Source organism: Candoia aspera, chromosome 1 (assembly GCF_035149785.1).
Source record: "Candoia aspera isolate rCanAsp1 chromosome 1, rCanAsp1.hap2, whole genome shotgun sequence".
NCBI lineage: Eukaryota > Metazoa > Chordata > Lepidosauria > Squamata > Boidae > Candoia > Candoia aspera.
Genome location: NC_086153.1, coordinates 311,641,991 through 311,662,198, shown reverse-complemented (window position 1 = coordinate 311,662,198; position 20,208 = coordinate 311,641,991). Strand labels below are relative to the sequence as shown.

At 36.3% G+C, this 20,208-nt stretch overlaps 1 protein-coding gene across 1 annotated transcript in view; it reads right to left on the bottom strand.

The window, feature by feature from the left end:
* Positions 1–2,713: 2,713 nt before the first annotated feature.
* WDR25 (WD repeat domain 25) overlaps positions 2,714–20,208 on the bottom strand; it is a 90,100-nt gene continuing 72,605 nt past the window's right edge. Inside the window, exons 5-7 of the mRNA XM_063290323.1 lie at positions 9,090–9,260; positions 4,505–4,645; positions 2,714–4,147 (exon numbers count right to left, since the gene is read on the bottom strand). Coding sequence (XP_063146393.1) covers positions 3,926–4,147; positions 4,505–4,645; positions 9,090–9,260 — 534 coding nt within the window. The 3' untranslated portion in view covers positions 2,714–3,925. The remainder of the gene's footprint in view (positions 4,148–4,504; positions 4,646–9,089; positions 9,261–20,208) is intronic.

Below are 20,208 nucleotides of genomic sequence, written 5' to 3'. Positions count from 1 at the left end.
TTAGACTAATTTCACATTATAAACATTTCCTTGTGCAGATTTTCTGGCTAGAGCTTTTAAAAGAATATCCTCAAATTGCCAGTCAAGACTGAAATATTTTATGCCATTTGCAACAACATACCTTTGTAAGAGAATCTTTTTATATGCAGCAAGGATAGAAATAGGTTAAATATAGAAGATAATCTCTGCTTACAAGTAGCATCAATTGTTCCAAGTATTGAACATTTTTCCAAGGAAAAGCAATTACACCTAATAATTGAATATTGATCTGTTTGATTAGAACATTAATCTCCCAAGTTAATTGTGAAATTCAAGTTTTAATTTTCGTACATTCAAAATGTTAAGTTTGCATTTACAATAATCAGTCTACTTTTTGCTTTACTGCCAATTTCTATCACTAGTACATTTCCTCTTGGTCAGGGCTTCCAGGAATTTTTATTTTAACTAAGTTTCCACAGCCTGAAAAGTTTGAAAACCTCTGAAGTACAACATTGTTAAGCACATTTTGAATTTTCCAACATTTATTTGCAAAATGTTGAGGTTATCAGATTAATCTAGAATTACAGCAATATTCCAAAGTGGCATTACTTGAATTTTATAAACAGAGTGATGAAAAGTTGCTGTTCTGAATATAATGACTAAAATAAATCAGTTCACTCTTAAAAGAACAAGCACACTACTTTCAAAAAGTTCATATCCATTCACACTTTCCTTCTCTTCATCTCACCCTCAGCAGCCTTATACCGTATATACCTAAAAACAGGCCCGCAACTGGGGTCTGTGTCACCCAGGGCAAGCATGGATTCCATGCCCATTTTGGCACCCCCCAGCACTCATTTTGGCACCCTCCCCCAGTGTGGTGCCCAGTGCACATGCCCTGCTTACCCCTGCAGTTGCAGCCTTGCCTAAAAAAAACTATTCCAGAGAACTGCAAATCCTCTTGAAGCTTAGGAGAGGATAGTATAAAAGCAGGAATCACCTGATGCTGGACTGAGGGATCTTACAAATCAAGTACCATTTAGGTTGAAAGATTATGGATTTTATTAATGTAGATGGTAGTCCTACTTCCACACATATGGACTCTTGTCTTTTGGGTTTTTGGTTGCTTGAGTAACCTTGATGGTTTATTGATTTTTGCAGTCCAGATGTGATGTATTTATGACAACACAGCCTCTTCCCTACTTGCTTGGAGTACTATTAGTTTTCTTATCTATTCTCTATTTTGATTTCTTGGGTGAGGGATTTGGAACTATAGCTACACCAGGACTGAAAGGCACACAGGAAGAAGATGGAACGACTGAAATCTTCTTACAATACATTGTGAATTATAAACACTGAATTATAGTAGCAAAACTCAGATTCCTCAATCTGAGGAATCAATTGATTCAAGAACTGAAATGTTCCAAAGTGCAACCTGAGTTGATATGTTCAAAATAAATAATCTAAAAAAATTTAAATACAGCAAACATTGTTCAAGTTGGAGGTACAGGCCCTTCTCTATAGTGCTGTCACTCTACAAAGTAACTCCACCAGGGGGTTGGGTTCAGTTGCTGGTTTGGGAAGAAGATTCATTTAATGGCATTTTATTTATTATTGTGCTTTTATATTAAATTATAAGTGGCTCTGACAATTCTTTAGAGATAAGTGTTATGCTAAGTTGTTACATTGAAACAATAAAAGAAATACAGTACTTCACCTTGTATCTCTATGGATGTACACGTACTCCTCGCTTAACAACCACAATTGGGACTGGCAACTCCATCACTAAGTGATGCAATCATTAAGTGAGTCATCACATGACCATAACTTGCAATTTCATTGCCTGCTTCTCCATTGACTTTGCTTGTTGGAAGCCAGCTGTGAAGCATGCAAACGGTAATGTGGTAAATATGGAGATGCTGTGTTGGTCATACATGTGAGGACCGGTCATAAAATTACTTTTTCAGCACCGTGTAACTTTGGATGGTCACTAAACAGGACAGTCATTAACCAAGGACTAGCTGTAATGTAAATTCTCATAAGTTTATGTTTTATGGAATCTATCAAATGCATGTTAACTTAAAAACATTTTTAAAAACTAGAAGACTATTAATCTTAGTGAATGCTAGTCTTGCTGTGCACAGGAAAACTGATCAATAGATACATTCAGTCAATAAAACATGCAAACAGGCTTAGTTATGGATACTTTACAGTGAATACTTTAGAAAAATATATTTACAACAGGAAACTTTTAGGTTATATTTTTGGTACTTCTTTAAAATTTAATTTTTATGTAACATATAATATATTACTTTGTACATTTTAGCATACATCGTTTAGTAACTTTCATTTTAGCACAATATAAAACTACACTCTGTCCTTTGCAAAGAAAGGATAGATAATGTTTTTCTAAGTGATCCAGTTCCTGGCTACCACATGTGAAAGATCATTATTAGGTTTGGCCCCAGTAGGCTACATCCAATATGTTCCCATGGAGCAACAAAACTCCTTACTCTCGCCTTCCTGTTGTTGTTTATTCGTTCAGTTGCTTCTGACTCTTTGTGACTTCATGGACCAGCCCACACCAGAGCTTCCTGTCAGTCGTCACCACCCCCAGCTCCCCCAGGGACAAGTCTGTAACCTCTAGAATATCACCCATCCACCTTGCCCTTGGTCGGCCCCTCTTCCTTTTGCCTTCCACTCTCCCTAGCATCAGCATCTTCTCTAGCTCGTCTTCCTACACTCCTGCATGTATCCCAAACCTACTCTCTAAGACCACTTGCTCCTTCAGAGTGGATTTCAGATGAATGCAGGACAGAGACAGAAACAGTTATGTTATTATAATAAAATATATCAGCTCCCAGTTAAGATGAAAAGTGTTATTTTGGAATAAAAAGCTTACCATATCCTTGACTTTAGATAAATGGAAATAGCTATGCTCTTAGAAATGCTATTGCTTCCAGGTTTGTTGTAAAATCTTATTTAAAAAACTATTTTAAAATCATAGTATATAAGCAAATTGTTTAGGATTTTTTATTCCAAGCATCACCCATAAGTGTAAACTGTCATAAATCCCTCTGAGCTTTATGTGACCACAGTGATATCAGAATCAGATCCTAACCACATGACATTGCATCAGAAAAGCCTCCATGGCTACACCAGTTCTACTGTAGTGCGACTCCATTAAAACTGAATGAAAAGCCTGCAGGACCAAGTCAAGTAACAGTAAAAGGGTAAAGCAGTGAGGAGAGCTAAAGAATAGTAAACGTTTAAACTAGGAATGCTGATTTAGGAACACTAAAGTGGTTAAAAATCTAGGTTCTCAGAAGAACTTGAACGATCTTGAGTCCCTTTAATTACTTATGTCTATTGATTTTGAACATTCCACATCCAGTTAAAGCAGGCACAGCATATAGACTTAGGGCTTCAGCTAATTCTTACTCCTTTTTCAATCTAGCCCATTTTGTCCTAATTCCCTGCAACAAAAACTTGGAGAAAGCTAGCAGTAGCTATATATTTAGGAGCTGTCTATAAGAACATTCTAGCATTATTAGCATCGGAGAACTCCATTGGAAAAGGGTCACAGTTCCAACAGCAAAGCGTGGGTCAAAAACAGAGCCAGGCAAATTAATTACTTCTACAGTGTGACCAGGAAAGTTGATATGTCCTGCCCCACCTAGTCACATTATAGTAAAATTGGTTTAGTACAATGTTTCTCAACCTTAGCTACTTTAAGATGTGTGGACGTCAACTCCCAGAATTCCCCAGCCAGCATGGTGGCTGGGGAATTCTGGGAGTTGACGTCCACACATCATAAAGTTGCTGAGGTTGAGAAACACTGGTTTAGTATACAACTACACAGTACAACATAAAATTCTAAGAAATGAAACCGCAGGAGAAAAGTACATTTATGAAGTTGGAAAGCCAGCTGGCTGCCTAAATCCTATTATTGCCAGATTTTGATCATCCCATCCCAGGCACAGGTGGCAAGGAGTGATGGAAGGACTGGATGGTAGACTGCACTCACACAGGCTTGACTATGTGCCGACATGGTACGGAGAATTTGAGCTGTGCGATAGTTGTAGAAAAACACTTTGCCATCTGAACTCCCTGTCACAAGAAGTGTTCCATCAGGTGAAAACTCACAGCCTATTGCAAATCCTTCAACCTGTATGAGTCAAGAATTAAGAGTGTTTTAATAAATCAAGATGTTAATTAAGGAATTACAATGCAATCTATAGCTTCCTGAAATTTTACACTATAATAAACAGGTCAATTTTTACCATAATGGCCTAATTGCTTCCCTAGGTGTTTAGTAAGACTGCCCCATTGAAGAATTTTCATTGTTAGCAGTAGTTGCTGTATATGTGACAAACCTATTAGTAACTAATAATGCTTTTGGTTATTTACTATAATTTAAATTCTAAATTAACTAAAATACAGACAATATTAAATTGTATCCTTACTGAAAAGCGGTAACTTAATATAAGTAGGTATATTAAAGGAACAAAACCTGTGGACGGACCTTGTGCCCTTCAAACCTCTTCTTCTTGTTGATTCGATAAGGTGGCAGGCTGGAAAATAAAGCCATGTAGTTGCCATTTGTCTGAGCAACAAAGGCAGGCTCTTTAGGATGAACTGAAAGACTGGGGCAGGTAAAACGCTCCTGCAAAGAGAATCGGAAAGAAGAAAAGTGAAAACACTCACAGCCTCTGACTCAAATTCTGCAGTGCTTGCAGGTCATATGCGACCCCAAGTGTCTTTTTGCAGCCCTAAAGTTTCCCCAAAATTGGCACCATCAAAAATTGGTGGCCCAACAACAGGTTAAGGATATTATTTAGGGGTGTCAAGTACGGTTGTGCAGTGCTTTAGATGCAGTTCCAAAAAAGGTTCCCTAATATGCATGGGGGGCAAGAATATAGCCCTTGCCTATAATTCTTCTCCCAAGATCACATGGCAGCAGCAGAGAGCAGCTGCACAATTCTAAGAAAATAAATGGCTGCCTTAAAGTTGTGACAGGTGCTGCACTCATTCTCCCACATGCTCCAAAACATCTCTTCTGAATTATTTCCAGAGTGCTGCACAGCCCTAGTATCAAGTCTCCAACTGATTTTATGCATTTATTTTATTTTTTAAAAATAAAACCTCAAATCCCCCAAATAAATGTTTACCTTTTCCTATCCAGCAACATATCTGTGTCACTATCTTGCCATCTTCAACCTTTAGAGGTTGAAAAAGTGTTTATACAAACACTGCCCCAGCACAAAAAGGTAGTCTGTCTCTATTCTATTGCAACTAAGCCTGAAACAATTGAACCCCATCCTACACCTGCAAAAAAAGAATCTCTATTTCCTTTGTGAAGCTGATTATAAGCTACTTAAGATAGAAACTTCTCTTTCTGTCCCCTTTGAAGTACCATGCATTGCTAATGGTGGAATGTGCAGTAAATTAAGCTACAGTAAAATTTCTTGGGAAATAAATTTAATTTTCTGAAAATGTGTGTCTCTTCCTATAGTCATATGAACTATTAGGGATTTACTCAATCCTTATGGATTATATTTTACAAACTCTACCAACCCTCTACATTTTATCACAACAGAGTAGAAAATCTGAGACACAACTGTAGATTCAAAGCAATATTTATTAGTGAAGAAAGCAGTTGCTTTGACTTCAACTCCTTCTAGTCTGTTCTAAGGCCTCAACTTCCCTCAATAACATATGTGCATGAAAAAAAACTGTATTCAGTATTAACTGGGCAGAAATTTCTCAGTCAGGAATGTTTTGAAGAAGTTCGTTTTGGCCCCCTTCCTAACCTGTTGGAGAATAAAGCTTCCCACCAGAAATATTAATGAAATTCCTCCCTAAATAAGTGAAGATTTTCAGGGGTCATTGATATACTTAAACATTATCCATAGTACATATGTTTATTCTGAAGTTGCTACAGATATGCACAAAATGAACTTCTGAACAAACAGGAATCTATGCTGTGGCAAGATTTAGCAATCACTGAAGATATGAAATACGGTGGAAATGAGAAATGCTTCTAAACAAAAAATTCACTTCTGTAAAATGGAGCTCAGGATTCAGTTTTATATGCTCTGTTTTCTATATGCAAAGTGCCAAGCTTCATTTCTTCTTGACCACTTGTTTAAGCCAGAAAATGACATTAACTTTCGTGAGATATTTTTCCTAATCTCCCATCAACTTTGTGAAAAAGTTTGCAGTTTTTCCAAACTGTGTTTATGAGCAAAATGCAGATCCTTCCAAGTGCTAATCAGACTGAAAATTTTTAAACATGTATATCGCTGCTTAAAGTGGACCACTGACTTCTAGGAGTGCACAAGCCACTTATGTGCAAATTTAGAAACAGAAATTAGATATTAAAGGCAATTTCTAATAATTGTTAACCACACTCACAACAATTTCTCTCAAATTCATACTTCCTCCAGGAGAAGTATGAAACTACCTTATTCAATCTTTCCCTTTTCTCCAGAGGAAATCATCTTAAGCTTCTGAATACATCCAAACTGAGCACACTGCAGATTCTTATTCACTGAACTGTGTTGCTTTTGAAGTGCAAATGCCAAACCAACTATGACACTTTTTGCACAGAACAGTGCATCTACAAAACTGGACAAAAGCCACCTTGGAAGATGGGGACAGGAACATGCTATTGAATCATACACTCCACTTTCTACCAGGGCAGAAATGTCCTTTTCAAAACTGAATGGATACCAACTGACTTTATTCTTTGCATTTTCAAAAAAGACTAAACTTGCACTGAGTTTGTACAGAGGTTTGGCTATGTTTGAGATTGGTATCCTTCCCTAAGGAACTTATAAGACCTCTTTTTAAAATCATCAAATGGACAGCATCTTCAAAGGAGTCTTCTTCACACTTTCAGGCTGAACGGTAGATAATGCCTTACTTATTCTAAAGCTCCAAGTCTTTCCCTCATCAAGAAACAGAAATGAGGCTCCCCATGCTGAAAGAGTGTATACATGCTTACACAACACCTCTGCTATGTATTATCTCTTTTAATAGCAGGGCATGGTATTTGGATGTCAGGGAGAAGGGCTCTAAAGCCCCAAACATCTCTTACGTCCCCCTGTGCATACAGCCTACACATCAAGGCAAATTAAAAACCAGCTTTAAGAGATTTAGCACGCAGAATTATTTTTTTTGATATTTGTTCCTCCAGTCCAATATTAACTAGTCAGTCTGGTAACAGGTCTCAAACAGTCTTTCCATCATCTGTTGTCTGATCCTTTTACTCAGAGAAGCCTTGGAGTAAACATGGGGCCGAAGCACGTGCTCTATCACCGAGTTAAGGTCTTCCTTGCATGTGGTAGAACAGAAGTGGGCAACTTTTTCATGGCCAGAGGCTGCACTTTTAATCATGCCACCAAAAATCAGAATTTTTGTCCTAAATCTTAGAATTATGACCTTAAACTGTTCTGCAAGCCATAAAAAGATTGTGCATAGGGCTGCAGTGGCATGTACTGTAAACTGCCCATCACTGGAACAGAAGGCAGAAACTCCTCAAAACTGGAAAACATAGGGTACCCATTACTTTCTGAAAGCAAAACAATGCTCTCTTGCATCCCACACTGCCAATCTCAACTTCTGAGAGAAATATCCTCCAACCCCTGGTTGCAATAGATCACTTCCCAAGAGTCAATAACATATCTTATCCTGACAGATGTTTCATTGGCAGACATGCAGAAACTTTGCTTCTCTCTTCTTCTTCTAGTGTGCATGCTCCAAGCCAGTTAGGACTGATATATTTATTTATTAAACATTCTGAAGGCTGGTCAGAACTAATTTTGTCATCAAAAACAAAATCTCTTGGCACCAGCACAGTGAGTTCAAGGTCTTTACTCTCCTCCAGCACAGAACATTGGTGACCAAAAAGTTAATCTCTAGCTTGAAAAGCACTGAACCAATCATTGATGAGCATCATCCTTGCTAGCTCTATTACTTTAAAAAAGATTTCTGTCTTTAACAAGAGAATGATCATGTACCTGTGAGTCCCTCCCTCCCTCCCTCCCTCCCTCCCTCCCTCCCTCCCTTCCTCCCTCCCTCCCTCCCTCCCTCCCTCCCTCCCTCCCTCCCTCCTTCCTTCCTTCCTTCCTTCCTTCCTTCCTTCCTTCCTTCCTTCCTTCCTTCCTTCCTTCCTTCCTTCCTTCCTTCCTTCCTCTTCCCTTTTTCCCTCCAGGAAGGCATCAATGCACCTATTTAACAATATCCAATAAAATACAATTAAAATTCAAACTGCAAAAAGAATAAAAAAGTAAAGACTCCCTCAATCAAGTTTAACTCCTGGTGACTACTTAGGCATGTCCATGTAGGGTTTTTGGCAAACGTATGAAAGGGGATTGACATTTTCTCTCTCTCTCCCCCCACCCCCCTCTCTCTCTATAGCCTTGGGCTTTCTGATGGTTTTCCCTCCAAGTACTAACCAGCTCTGACCTAGCTCAACTTCGCAAGATCATTGCCACCTGGGACTACAGAAAGAAGAGCAAATTCAAACGAACATCCCAGAAAAAAATCAGGTTACAATGCAATTGATCAAAGATGGCTCAGCAAAAATGGTCTTCACTTGAGAAGGAAAGCAGGAGAAAGTGTTCATAGGAAAAAAACTGTCCCTCCAATTACCAATTGTCTAGCTTCTGATAGTATGTAGACTTAGAGAAAGTCCTCTGAGGATATCCTTTGTACTTGAATAGGTTGGAGTGAGACAAATGTTGAAAAGCTTTAAAGAAAGCTTCACTTTCCTGGCACCTTGAACTGATGATAATGCCTTAAATCAAAGACAACAGCCTTGTTAAAGTTATAATTCCAGACATCTGTTGGGGTAGATGAAAATTCCAAATAAACATGCTGTGAACTGAAGTACATGACTGTGTGGTTTCTACAGAGGTTAAACTGATCTTGGGCTGTACTTGAGCTTTATAAGAGGAAAGTCGTTGTATTTTGTGGTCTTTCAAGAAATACAACACAAAGTTCTTTCAACTGCTTCCCAAGCTAATTGCTATTGGTGATACATTTTTCATATATGGCAATATAGGAACCCTAAAAATAAATAACAAAATAAATATATATCTCACATGAAAAATTTGATTGGAGATCTTTGCAGCAGTTTGGAAGTCCCAGGCAATGATGGTACGGTCAGCTGAGTCTTGGCTTACTGCATCAGTGCTGGTAAGAAATTCTTTTCCTTCAGAGAGAAACGTGATGTCCAAGGTTTGCTGAACTGCGGCTTTGTAGACTCTTATAATCTGTGATTTTAAAAATTCCAAAACCCAATAATTTATTAATTATATTTCTATCTTCTTTCCTCTAGCTGTTCAAGGCAGTGCCTATAGCACTCCCCCACTCTTACAATTGCAGTCCTGTGAGTAGGTTAGGTTGAGTGAAACAGTGACAGAGCCAAAGCCCCTAATGAGCTTCCTGTGGCTAAGGATGAACTTAAATCTGGGCCCAACCTCCTAACCATTACGCCTCTACTGGCTCCTCAAATCTATTTTTATGCCAGCTAGAATGGTATGGGAAGGGACGCGGTGGCGCTGCGGGTTAAACCGCTGAGCTGCCGATCGGAAGGTCGGCGGTTCGAAACCGCGCGGCGGGGTGAGCTCCCGTTGCTAGTCCCAGCTCCTGCACACCAAGCAGTTCGAAAACATGCAAATGTGAGTAGATTAATTGGTACCGCTTCGGCGGGAAGGTAACGGCGTTCCGTGCAGTCATGCTGGCCACATGACCCGGAAGTGTCCCTAGGGACAACGCCGGCTCCAAGGCTTTGAAACGGAGATGAGCACCGCCCCCTAGAGTCGGACTCGACTGGACTTTACGTCAAGGGAAACCTTTACCTTTACTAGAATGGTATGATTTTATGGTAAAACAGCTGTGACTCCCAGCACCAGAAGGGAGGAAATTCATTCAAAATTGGGATGAAAAGAGAATGCAATCATAAAGAAAAGATGGACTATACTTCAGCAACTGGGAACCATAAATGGCCTTCAAATTTCATTTAGAGGAGACAAATTGGGAGGTTTGAGTAAAAAGTCATGTCCAAGTAAATATCTGAGTATATAAGTATACCCAAGTATATATTCCATTAATCAAAATAACTGGTTCAAATTTCAGTAGCTTCAGTTAAAGAAGGCTCAAGCTAGTAACAGAAGAATCTGGAGTGATTAAATTGCTAGGATCTAAGTAGCTAGTTCAGATAGAATAATCTCTGAAAGTTAAGTTAAATTGTTAACTCTAAGCAAATTTTGACCTTAAGAAATACTCACAAAGCCAAGCCTGAGTATCTTACAAAATGATCTGGTATATATATTTATAAGCAGTTGAAACATTGTTTTATCAACAGCAAACTTGTTAACTTCAATTTATACAGAGATATGCCAACTTCAGTTTACCATTTTAAGCTGAATAAATATTACTTCATTCCTATTTCTAAGCATTATACCATTGACTGAGCCTATCTATATTCTCCCTGTGTTCCACTAAGTCACATTACTAAAATAAACCAATGAGTTCCAAACTGGGGCAAGATTTGGCAGTGACAATACCACCATGAGGGAACTTATATAAGTCTCTAGAGTAACATTTTTAAAAAATCATTTGTTAAGGAATACCTAAACAACCTTCAGATTCCTGACAGCATCTTCAATCTCCATTTAGTAGTTCTCCTTTTCCACATGGTTTTTATTCTAATAAAACTTTTATTAAACTATATGGAGCCCAGATTCTGAAACAGCATCTTGGAGTCATCACTGGTCATCATTACCACCTATCAATACTGCTACTGCTTACTGCTGACTTCAAAGGTAGCCTTTTACACTATTTAATGGATTATCTAAAAAAGGCTTTTGATACTTCTTCTTTTTAATAATAATTTTATTGAAGATTATAATATACAATCTACACAGTATAAAAATATATAAAAAAGAAAAAAAATATTAAAAAGTGCAGAAAAAGAAAAAAGAACAGGGAAGGGAAAAAAGAAGAAACCTCCCCTTTCATCACCAGAAAGTATAATCAACATTAACAACTGATCACTATCTCTTAAAGCAAAACCAAGCATCTCTTCATCCCATACCTCACCATACCTCACCCCATTCTCTATAAACCAATCTCTAAAACCTCATCTCTCCATATTAATCAGCCAAGACCATTAAGGGTTATCAGAAATAACAATGTAACTATTTATTTATCAAATTTATGACCACCCATCTCCCCCCAAGGGAGACTATTACAAACCATTACGAACTATATCTACTAAACCCAGTTTGAACCCTTCCTTTTATATATATCTTTTATATATATCTTCCTTTCTGTTTAAACATACCACCCCCATTTCCTCTCTTCAAATAAACAAAATCTTTAAAGCATTGTCATCCAGTCCCAATCAAGAGACCATTAAACAATACCAGAAATAGCAACCCATTTATTTTAATCTTTTTTTAATCTTTTTTTAAATAGTCTTTATTAAATTATTTACACAAATAATACAAACATAAATTGACAAATCAACAATAAACATAAAATGCAAAAACAAGAGAAAGAAAAAAGGAAAGGAGAAAGAGGAAAGAGAAGAAGAGGTTTAAAAGAAAGGAAATGGATTTCCAACTCCCTAAGTAATACAATTTTATACCTTAACTAAATAATTTATTTTCACAATTCACTAATTTGGTTACAATAACTCTACAGTTCTATTGAGATTATATAAGTCAAATACATAATATTTACATCTTGTATTATATTCATATGTTTTACACATTTACGTTATTTTTTGGGTCGATTCTACATAGTTGAACAAGGGGGTCCAGTCATTTTGAAAATCTTCCACATTTTTATCATTTAGCTGGTCCATAAGTTTTGCCATCTGCACCAGATCCAGGGATTTAAATGTCCATTCTTCCATTGAGGGGGTCAGTTCTTCCTTCCACTTTGATGCATACGTAATTCTAGCTGCTGTGATCAAATATCGTAAAAGTTTTCCATGTTCATGTTCCAAATCCTTGTCCATGATGCCCAATAAATAGAGTTCCGGTGTTCTATTAATTTCTTTAGTCAACATTTTACAAATTATATTGTGTATAGATGTCCAAATTATTTTCGCCTTCTTAAAAGTCCACCACATATGATAAAATGTTCCTGTTTCTTTTTTACACTTCCAGCAGACATTTGAAGTATTCTGAAACATTTTGGATATTTTGTCCGGAGTAATGTATCACATGTACATCATTTTGTAAAAATTTTCTTTTAAATTATAATTTAAAGTAAATTTCAGCCCTTTGGTCCACATTCTTTCCCAAACATCATAGTCCCAAACATCATAGTCAATGTGATGTCCAAGATTTCTCTCCCATTTAATCATACATTGTTTAATTTGTACATTTGCCATTCTTATTTGTAATAACATTTTATATATTTTGGAAATCATGTGGTCATTGTTGGCATAAACTAAATTATCCCACCAGGTTAAATCTTTTGTGAATTTGTAACTTTGGGCATCAATTTTAAATTGTTCCTTTAATTGAAAATACAAAAACCATTGGCATGGATGTTCTTCATTTTCCAATTCATGTCTTCTTTTCATTTTATATATAGCCCCTTCAAATTTTATTAGGTCCAAATATCTTAGCCATTTGCAAATTCTTGTTTTTTCTCTCCTACTATACGCTTCTTGTGGGGAAATCCATAATGGTAGAGTGGGTGTTAGACTAGATTTATATTTTTCCCAAATTCTAAGAAGGGACTTTCTAATACAATGATTATTAAATACTTTATTTACTTTCAATTTGTTATACCATAGGAATCCATGCCAACCAAATCTCAAGTCGTGGCCTTCTAGATTTAATAATCTATAATTTTGTAAAGTATTCCACTCTTTTACCCATAATAATCCACATGCTTCATAATATAATTTAAAATCCGGAAGACCCCAGCCTCCTCATTCTTTAGCATCCTGCATTAATTTAAGTCTAATCCTTGGTCTTTTCCTTTGCCAAATGAACTTTGATAGGTTTTTTTGCCATAATTTAAAAGTTTTGTCAGTTAATAATATTGGAATATTTTGAAATAAAAATAACATCCTTGGCAAGATATTCATTTTGATTACAGAGATTCGCCCCATAAGTGATAAATTTAGTTTTTCCCACTTCCCTAAGTCTTGTTGAATTTGCTTCCATATTTTTGCATAGTTGTATAGATCATTAGTTTTAGCTGTAATCTCTATCCCTAAATATCTGACTTTTTTAACACTAGAGAATCCTGATTTATTTTCTAATATATTCTGAATATTTTGTGACATATTTAAGTTTATCATTTTTGTTTTTTGTTTATTTATTTTGAAACCAGCTAATTCTCCGTATTCTTGTAGCATTTTTAATAAGTAGTCAAGAGATGTTAGTGGATTTTGTAGGGTAATAACTAAATCATCTACGAACGCTCTTAATTTATATATTTCTTGTTTTACCTTTATTCCCTCAATCTGATTTTCCTTTCTAATATTCTCTGTTAAGACTTCCAAAACCAATATGAATAGTAAGGGGGAGAGTGGACAACCCTGCCTGGTACCTTTTTCTATTACACATTCTTGTGTTGTATCTTCGTTTATCACAATTTTGGCTTTTTGGATGTATAGATTGCTTTGACTGCCTTTATAAATGTGTCACCAAAATCCATAAATTCCAAGGTTTTAAGCATAAAATTCCAGTTTAAATTGTCAAAGGCTTTTTCTGCGTCTAAAAAGAGTAGCATAATCTGTTTTTCATTATGAATTTGGGCATACTCTATTATATTTATGATAGTACTTATGTTATCTTTTATGTCTCTTCGGGGTAGGAATCCACTTTGGTCATGATCAATTATTTCTTGTAATATATTTTTAATCTTTCAGTTAGAATTAATGTAAATATTTTGTAGTCATTATTCAGTAGCGAAATAGGCCTATAATTTCTACATAGTGTCAGATCCTGTTTCTCTTTCGGAATTAATATAATATTCGCCTCTAACCAAGATTGAGGTATTGGATTTTCTGATACAATCATATTCAATAAATCCTTAAATGATAGTAGTATTTGATCTTGGAAATATTTATAGTATCCTGCAGAAAAACCATCTGGTCTTGGGGCTTTGCCTGTTTTCAGTTTTCTAATAGCATCTATAATTTCCTGTGTTGTAATGGGGTTGTTAATTGTTGCTTTTTGATCTTTAGTTAGTTTCTTTAAATTGTGTTTTAGCAAATAGTTTTCAATTTTGTCAATTGATATTTGTTTTTTATATAAATTTGTAAAGAAGTTATAAAATGCCTTCTTAATTTTTTCTTTGTCAACTAATTCTTCCCCATTTTCTCGAATTTTGGTAATGGTTTTTTTTCCCTTATCTTTTCTTAATTTATATGCCAACCATTTACCCGCTTTATTAGCATGTTCGAAGTTTCTTTGCTTGATATATCTCAGTTTCCTTTCAATTTCATCTGTTGTAAGTATTTTTAATTGTCGCAAAATTTTTATTTGGCAATTTATTTCCTCAGATAGCTTTAATTGGAGCTCTTTTTCTTTTAACTTAATTTGATCTAAAATTATTTGAGTTTTTTGTTGTGCTTTCCTTTTCAAAAACCTATTTTGATACATAAAGAACCCTCTCATATAGGCCTTACTAGTATCCCACACAGTACCAATACTTACTTCTTTATTTAGATTCCATTCAAAGAATTCCTTTAGTTTCTTTTTGCAATCTTCTACAAATTCTTTATTTCTCAGCAAGGTTTCATTTAATCTCCACCTATAATTTTTTGGGTGGAGTTTTATGCTCAATTGAATCAGGTTATAGTCTGAGAAGGATCTGGGGAGGGTTGTTACATCAGAGATTTTATTTGCCAGATTTTTAGATAGCCATATCATATCAATCCTGGAGAACGATTTGAATCTATCTGAGTAGAAGGTATAATCTCTGGCCAAGCCATCTTTATGTCTCCAGGCATCCACAATAGCCAAATTTTCGGTCATATCAAAAAAATTACTGAGGTAATTTTCCTTGATTTTTTTTAATTTGTTGTTCAGACTTTCTGTCAATGATAGGTAAAGTAACCCCATTCCAATCTCCCATCATAATCCAATTATTATAGGGTAGCTCAGAAAGTACATTAAGTAAATTTTGATAAAAAATTTTCTGATTATCATTCGGGTCATATACTCCAACCACTGATATTTTAAGGCTTGGCAGTTCCATTTCTATTATTATATTTTGTCAGCACTTATCAATTTAGAGTTTAAATGAGACTTTGCATATATTACAATTCCATTTTTTTTCACTTGCTGTTATAAATTCATTTCCTAATTTCTTGTTTATCAAATATTTATCATCTTTTTTAGCAATGTGCATTTCCTGAAGACATATAATATCCTGTTTCAATTTATATAAATAATGAAAAACTTTTTTCCTTTTAACAGGGGAGTTGACTCCATTTATGTTCCAGGAGAGGCATCTTAGTTCGTTCATTTGAGAGAAGTATTGTAAACTCTTTAGAGCTAGAAGTTAATTCTTCTACACTGGGGTCTTCAGAATCTAGACACTTTCCTTTACTTCCTGTACTTTTAAATCTGTCACTCCCCTCTGCATCTGTTTCCAGATCTTTCTTATGTTTTTTAAGAAATTTCTGTGCTTTTGAGATAGTATTCAATTTGTATCTTCGTTGTTTAAACATAACATTAACTCCCTTCAGACTTTCCCATCTGAAGGGAATTTTATTTCTTTTTAAGACATCAGTAAGAAAAAAGTATTCTCTTCTCTTTTTAAGTATTTTCAGTGGTATGTCCTTCAGTATCATGATTTGCCCTCTCCTTCAATGTTAATTTTTTTACCATAAGAGGCCTGTATTATCAATTCTTTTGTCCTCTTTCTTGCAAATTCAATTATTATGTCTCTTGGTTTCCTATGAACCTTTGCATATTTCAAGTTAACTCTATATATTTTTTCTATATTTTCTTCTAATTTTTCTTCATCCCGGTCAATTAAATTGGCAAGCATTTGAATCACTATTTCTCTAATTTCTGGCTCTTTTTTTTCTGGTACTCCTCTAAGCCTAATACAGTATTCTTTTTCTTTTAACTCTAACACAGTTAAACCGTCTAATTCAGTGTCCTTTTCCCATTCTAATTTCTCCACTCTTTCTCTTACTTCTTGGATATCTGCTTTTATTATTTTGTCCATTGTCTCTAACTTATGGTCTAATCTTTTCTCAAAGCCATCAATTTTCTCTTCCAATAAATGAGTTAAATTTTGAGTGATGTTTTGAATTGTTTTCTGTGTATGTAAAGTCTTCAAACATGGCTTTCAACCATTCACCTTCCCCCCGCTTCTGAGCCTCTCCTAATCTGTCTTCTTGTATTCATTTTGTTTTGTAAATATCCTTCTTAATTTTTTAGCTTATCTTAACTATTAACCCTAATACACTATTTGTTTATATGTTACAATATACAATATACAATATCTATTTCTACCTATACAGTACAAAATATGCTTAAGCATTTATATAAAGCTATAGTATATTACAATATGGCGTGATGAATTAATTAAATAAATCAGTTTCCCCCTTATCGCAGCAAGGACTTATAATAAAGATTTTTCCCCCCAATTGTAAAGGGTTTTTTCTCCCTACTTAGGAAGTTTCTTCTTTTTTCTTTATTCAGTCAGTAATTATTGTTCCTTTCATCGAAGTGAAGGGGGCAGCAGAATTGCCTAGAAAGCTAGGCTACTCACGCAGGCTCTACGGTTCTTGCTTCCTGGCTTCCTGGCTGCTCTTTTACGGCAAAACTGAAAGTGACAAGAAGAAAGTTAAAGCTTTCGCCTGCCGCTCCAAAGCCACTGAAGCTCTTCGTCGGCAGAGCTCTTCTTCCAGTGCTGCCTCCGTGGTTTGCCTGTCTCTCCGACTCCGCAAAGCCACCTTTGTCCTGCGTTGTAGATGAGAATATTCTCGAGCTCTCACATCGCTCGTCCTGCCGCCATATTCCTTCACCCCCCATCCCATTTATTTTAATCTTGATCAAATAAACCAATTTCATATTCTTTCTTCTTTCTCCCAACAATCATTTAAATCCCTCAAACAAAGTTCTAACATCTGCTTTCTCATACTCTCTTTGCCTCTTCTCTCAGAATCCTTGGAGTCTTTATCAAGCCCCTTTTGTAATTCCAGTAGAAAAAAATTATCCACATCTTAGTTCATATTCTCACTATCTCTCCTCAGAAAATCTTTGACAGCTTCAACAAGTCCCTTTGTAAATCCAGTGTAGAGAAATTATCCACATCACTCTTCTGGTTTAATATTTGTATGTCTTTTTTTATTATTAAATCATCATGCAGTTTCATTTGTAAATCCATTATTTCCATCTCTTTCTTATAGGCTATAATTTTTGAATCCACATTCAAACCAATTTCATTTTTATTCACTGGGGCTTGTTCCTCTTCAGTAACACCTTCTAATTTTTCTGTAATAGCAAATAACTTTATAACTTCCTGAGCCCATTCCTCGTAGATCTCTCTTAAGATAGCCACTGATGCATTTATTTCCTTCTAGTGCCCTCTAGTGTCCAACCTTCAAAGTCATCAGTTGTTTCCAAATATAAACATAGACATTTTCCCACTGGCAGGATTCTTTCAATTAACTTCAAAGTCTTAAATCATGTCCATCTGAGCCCTTAATCCATTTAAAACTTTCTAAAGCTAACACTAATCATCCTTTTGCTGTATATTTGGAAAATATATATATATATATTTAACAAATCTTTAAACTCATAGTTATAACTTCTTTTTTAAAGGATTAAAGAAAACTCACCCAGTGATTTCAATAAGACTTGCCAGTCTGGAGGATCTCAATCTTCAAGAAGCAGACAGAAAAAAAAAAAAGCAGCCAAAATGATTAAGAGGTGAGCCTCAGGCAAACCTAAAGTCTGTACAGGCTACGTAACTGGCTATAAGCTTGGTGAAATCCTGCAACTCCCAACTGATTGCAAGCCAACTGCAAAAACACAGTTCCTGCCATCTGCTCACAAAAAAACAGCTGTCCAGAGTACATGTGGGTAACCTTGAGATCTCTTCTTTCTCCGGAGAGATTTCAGCAGTCCGAATCCACATTTGGATGCCATTTTTGGCCACAGTGTTGTCCCTCTATTCTGGAGACATCAGTTCACCATGGCATTCACCAGAAGTCTGCTTTTGATACTTCTTTTGATGTTCTCTTTCTAACCATTGATCAAATTTCTTTCAAGAAGGAAGATTGGACCTTATATAGTAGATCCTTTCTGTTAAAGGAGACTTTATTAGATTTCTTGATGTTTTTATTTTTCAAAGCACATTTTAACATTATCTCGTTAAAAACAAGATCTCTTGGCAAGCTGCAATCCATCTGTGCCTTCTATAGAGGTTGTAGTGATTGCCCTAGCCCCAAATACTCAGACTCACAAGAGGATGCTAAATGAAATCTGATTTATTAGAGTACTAAAGACAAATACAGAGAAAGCTGAGAATGAGCAAAAGCGCGCCAAATACAAACTTAAACCCTTGCTTCAAACGTATCCCGCCTCCCTCGTAACAGCCCCGCCCGGCACAGGTGCCAGCAATCGTCAGAGTTGCTAGCCTGGGAAAGTAACCTTGAGCGCAGTAGATAACACAAATACATTCCAAAGCAAAGCCAAAATATAATCGTTCCCATCCTCCCTAGACAAATGAAACACGCATCCAATTAATGACATGCGAAACGTTACGATGCATCAAATACATTGAAACGGCGCACATGACAGAGGTGCACTGAGGGGGGATTTTTATCTGGAGTTTTTCCTTTGCAGTCCCCAGCTGCATCTGGCCCATTTTCAAACCGGCTTCCTTTTGTTGGCTTATGCCACACCAAATCTGGACTTATTCTGTGACTGATAAATGAACAGACAGACAGAATCACAATCCCCACAATTAATTCCCAACATTCCATCAGGTTGGGAAGAATAATCAGGCAGGGAAAGCATGTACAGCATGGCTTATGGGATTCTTCCAACCCCATTATCACAGTGATTAAAGAGAGCATCTGTATTTTCTTCTGTGCAACAAAGCAACATGATGCATTTGTGTTGAATGTATGTGTCTGTAAAGATGTAATCAGGATAAGCGCATATATGTTGCCTCTGCGTTTTGTGTGTGGGTTTCTGTTCTCCCTTTGTGTTGCATCTATGTGTGTTTGTATGTGTACATTGCAAAGCATGGAATACGCTTGTCTGCTTCACACAATTGGGAAAAGGAAAAAGAGGCTTAGAATGGAATCGTTGGCATTACCCTATGGGAGACGCCATCAGTGTCTCCCATAGAGATGCACTGGGAATTTTTTTTCCAGATTTTTCTTTGCAGTCCCTGGTTGAATCCAACCACTTTTAAACTCAATCTTTTTGCCAGCTTCTCCTGCACAGACCCAAATTTGACCTTGCTGTGTTCTGTTTTGGAGAGTTATGCTGACTGACAAGAGACAGAGGTCCCAAGTCCCTTTGCATAATTTCCTTTCAAGCATTCCAGTGGGTTGGGAAGAATAAAAAGGATTCTCAAACAGAATAGTATGAAAATGAAGAGACTGCTTTTGTTGCTATGTGCCAAGACTCTTGCAAAACACACAAAGCTATTAAGATTCTCCTTTCAATATTTGCATGTTAATTCTAAACTGAGCTTTATTTCTGCAAAGAAATAATTGTACTTGGATAACTCAATAAGAGAAGACATGGACATTGCCAGAGAAATCAAATGTAAACTACTGGCTAGGAGAACTATAGTCAAAATAAATACTGCTTTACATATTAAAAGCCCTCTGCTTCTGGTTGCTGCTGCCTTTGGAATGAAAATTTTGGGGTGGGAGAAAGTGGAAGGAACATCTCATATCAACACTGTGCCACAAGATTTTTGAATGATTTCAAGCTGCACAAACAATATGTAGGTTTCTGATTGAAAGGGAGAGCTCCAATAAACACATTGTACAGGAAATTGTTGCTTGGCAACAGGAATCTTGGAAAGGAGAGGAGTTAGAAAGATCAGATGGGGAAAAGCACGAAAGTGCAGAGAATGCTAGACAAGAAAGTGGAGTGACAGAAGCTAATTAGCGGCAGAGAGGGTAGAGAGAGAACATAAAGGTGACGAAGAAGCAAAGAAGGTAGTAACTGAGGGTCCTAGAATGAGGATTTATAT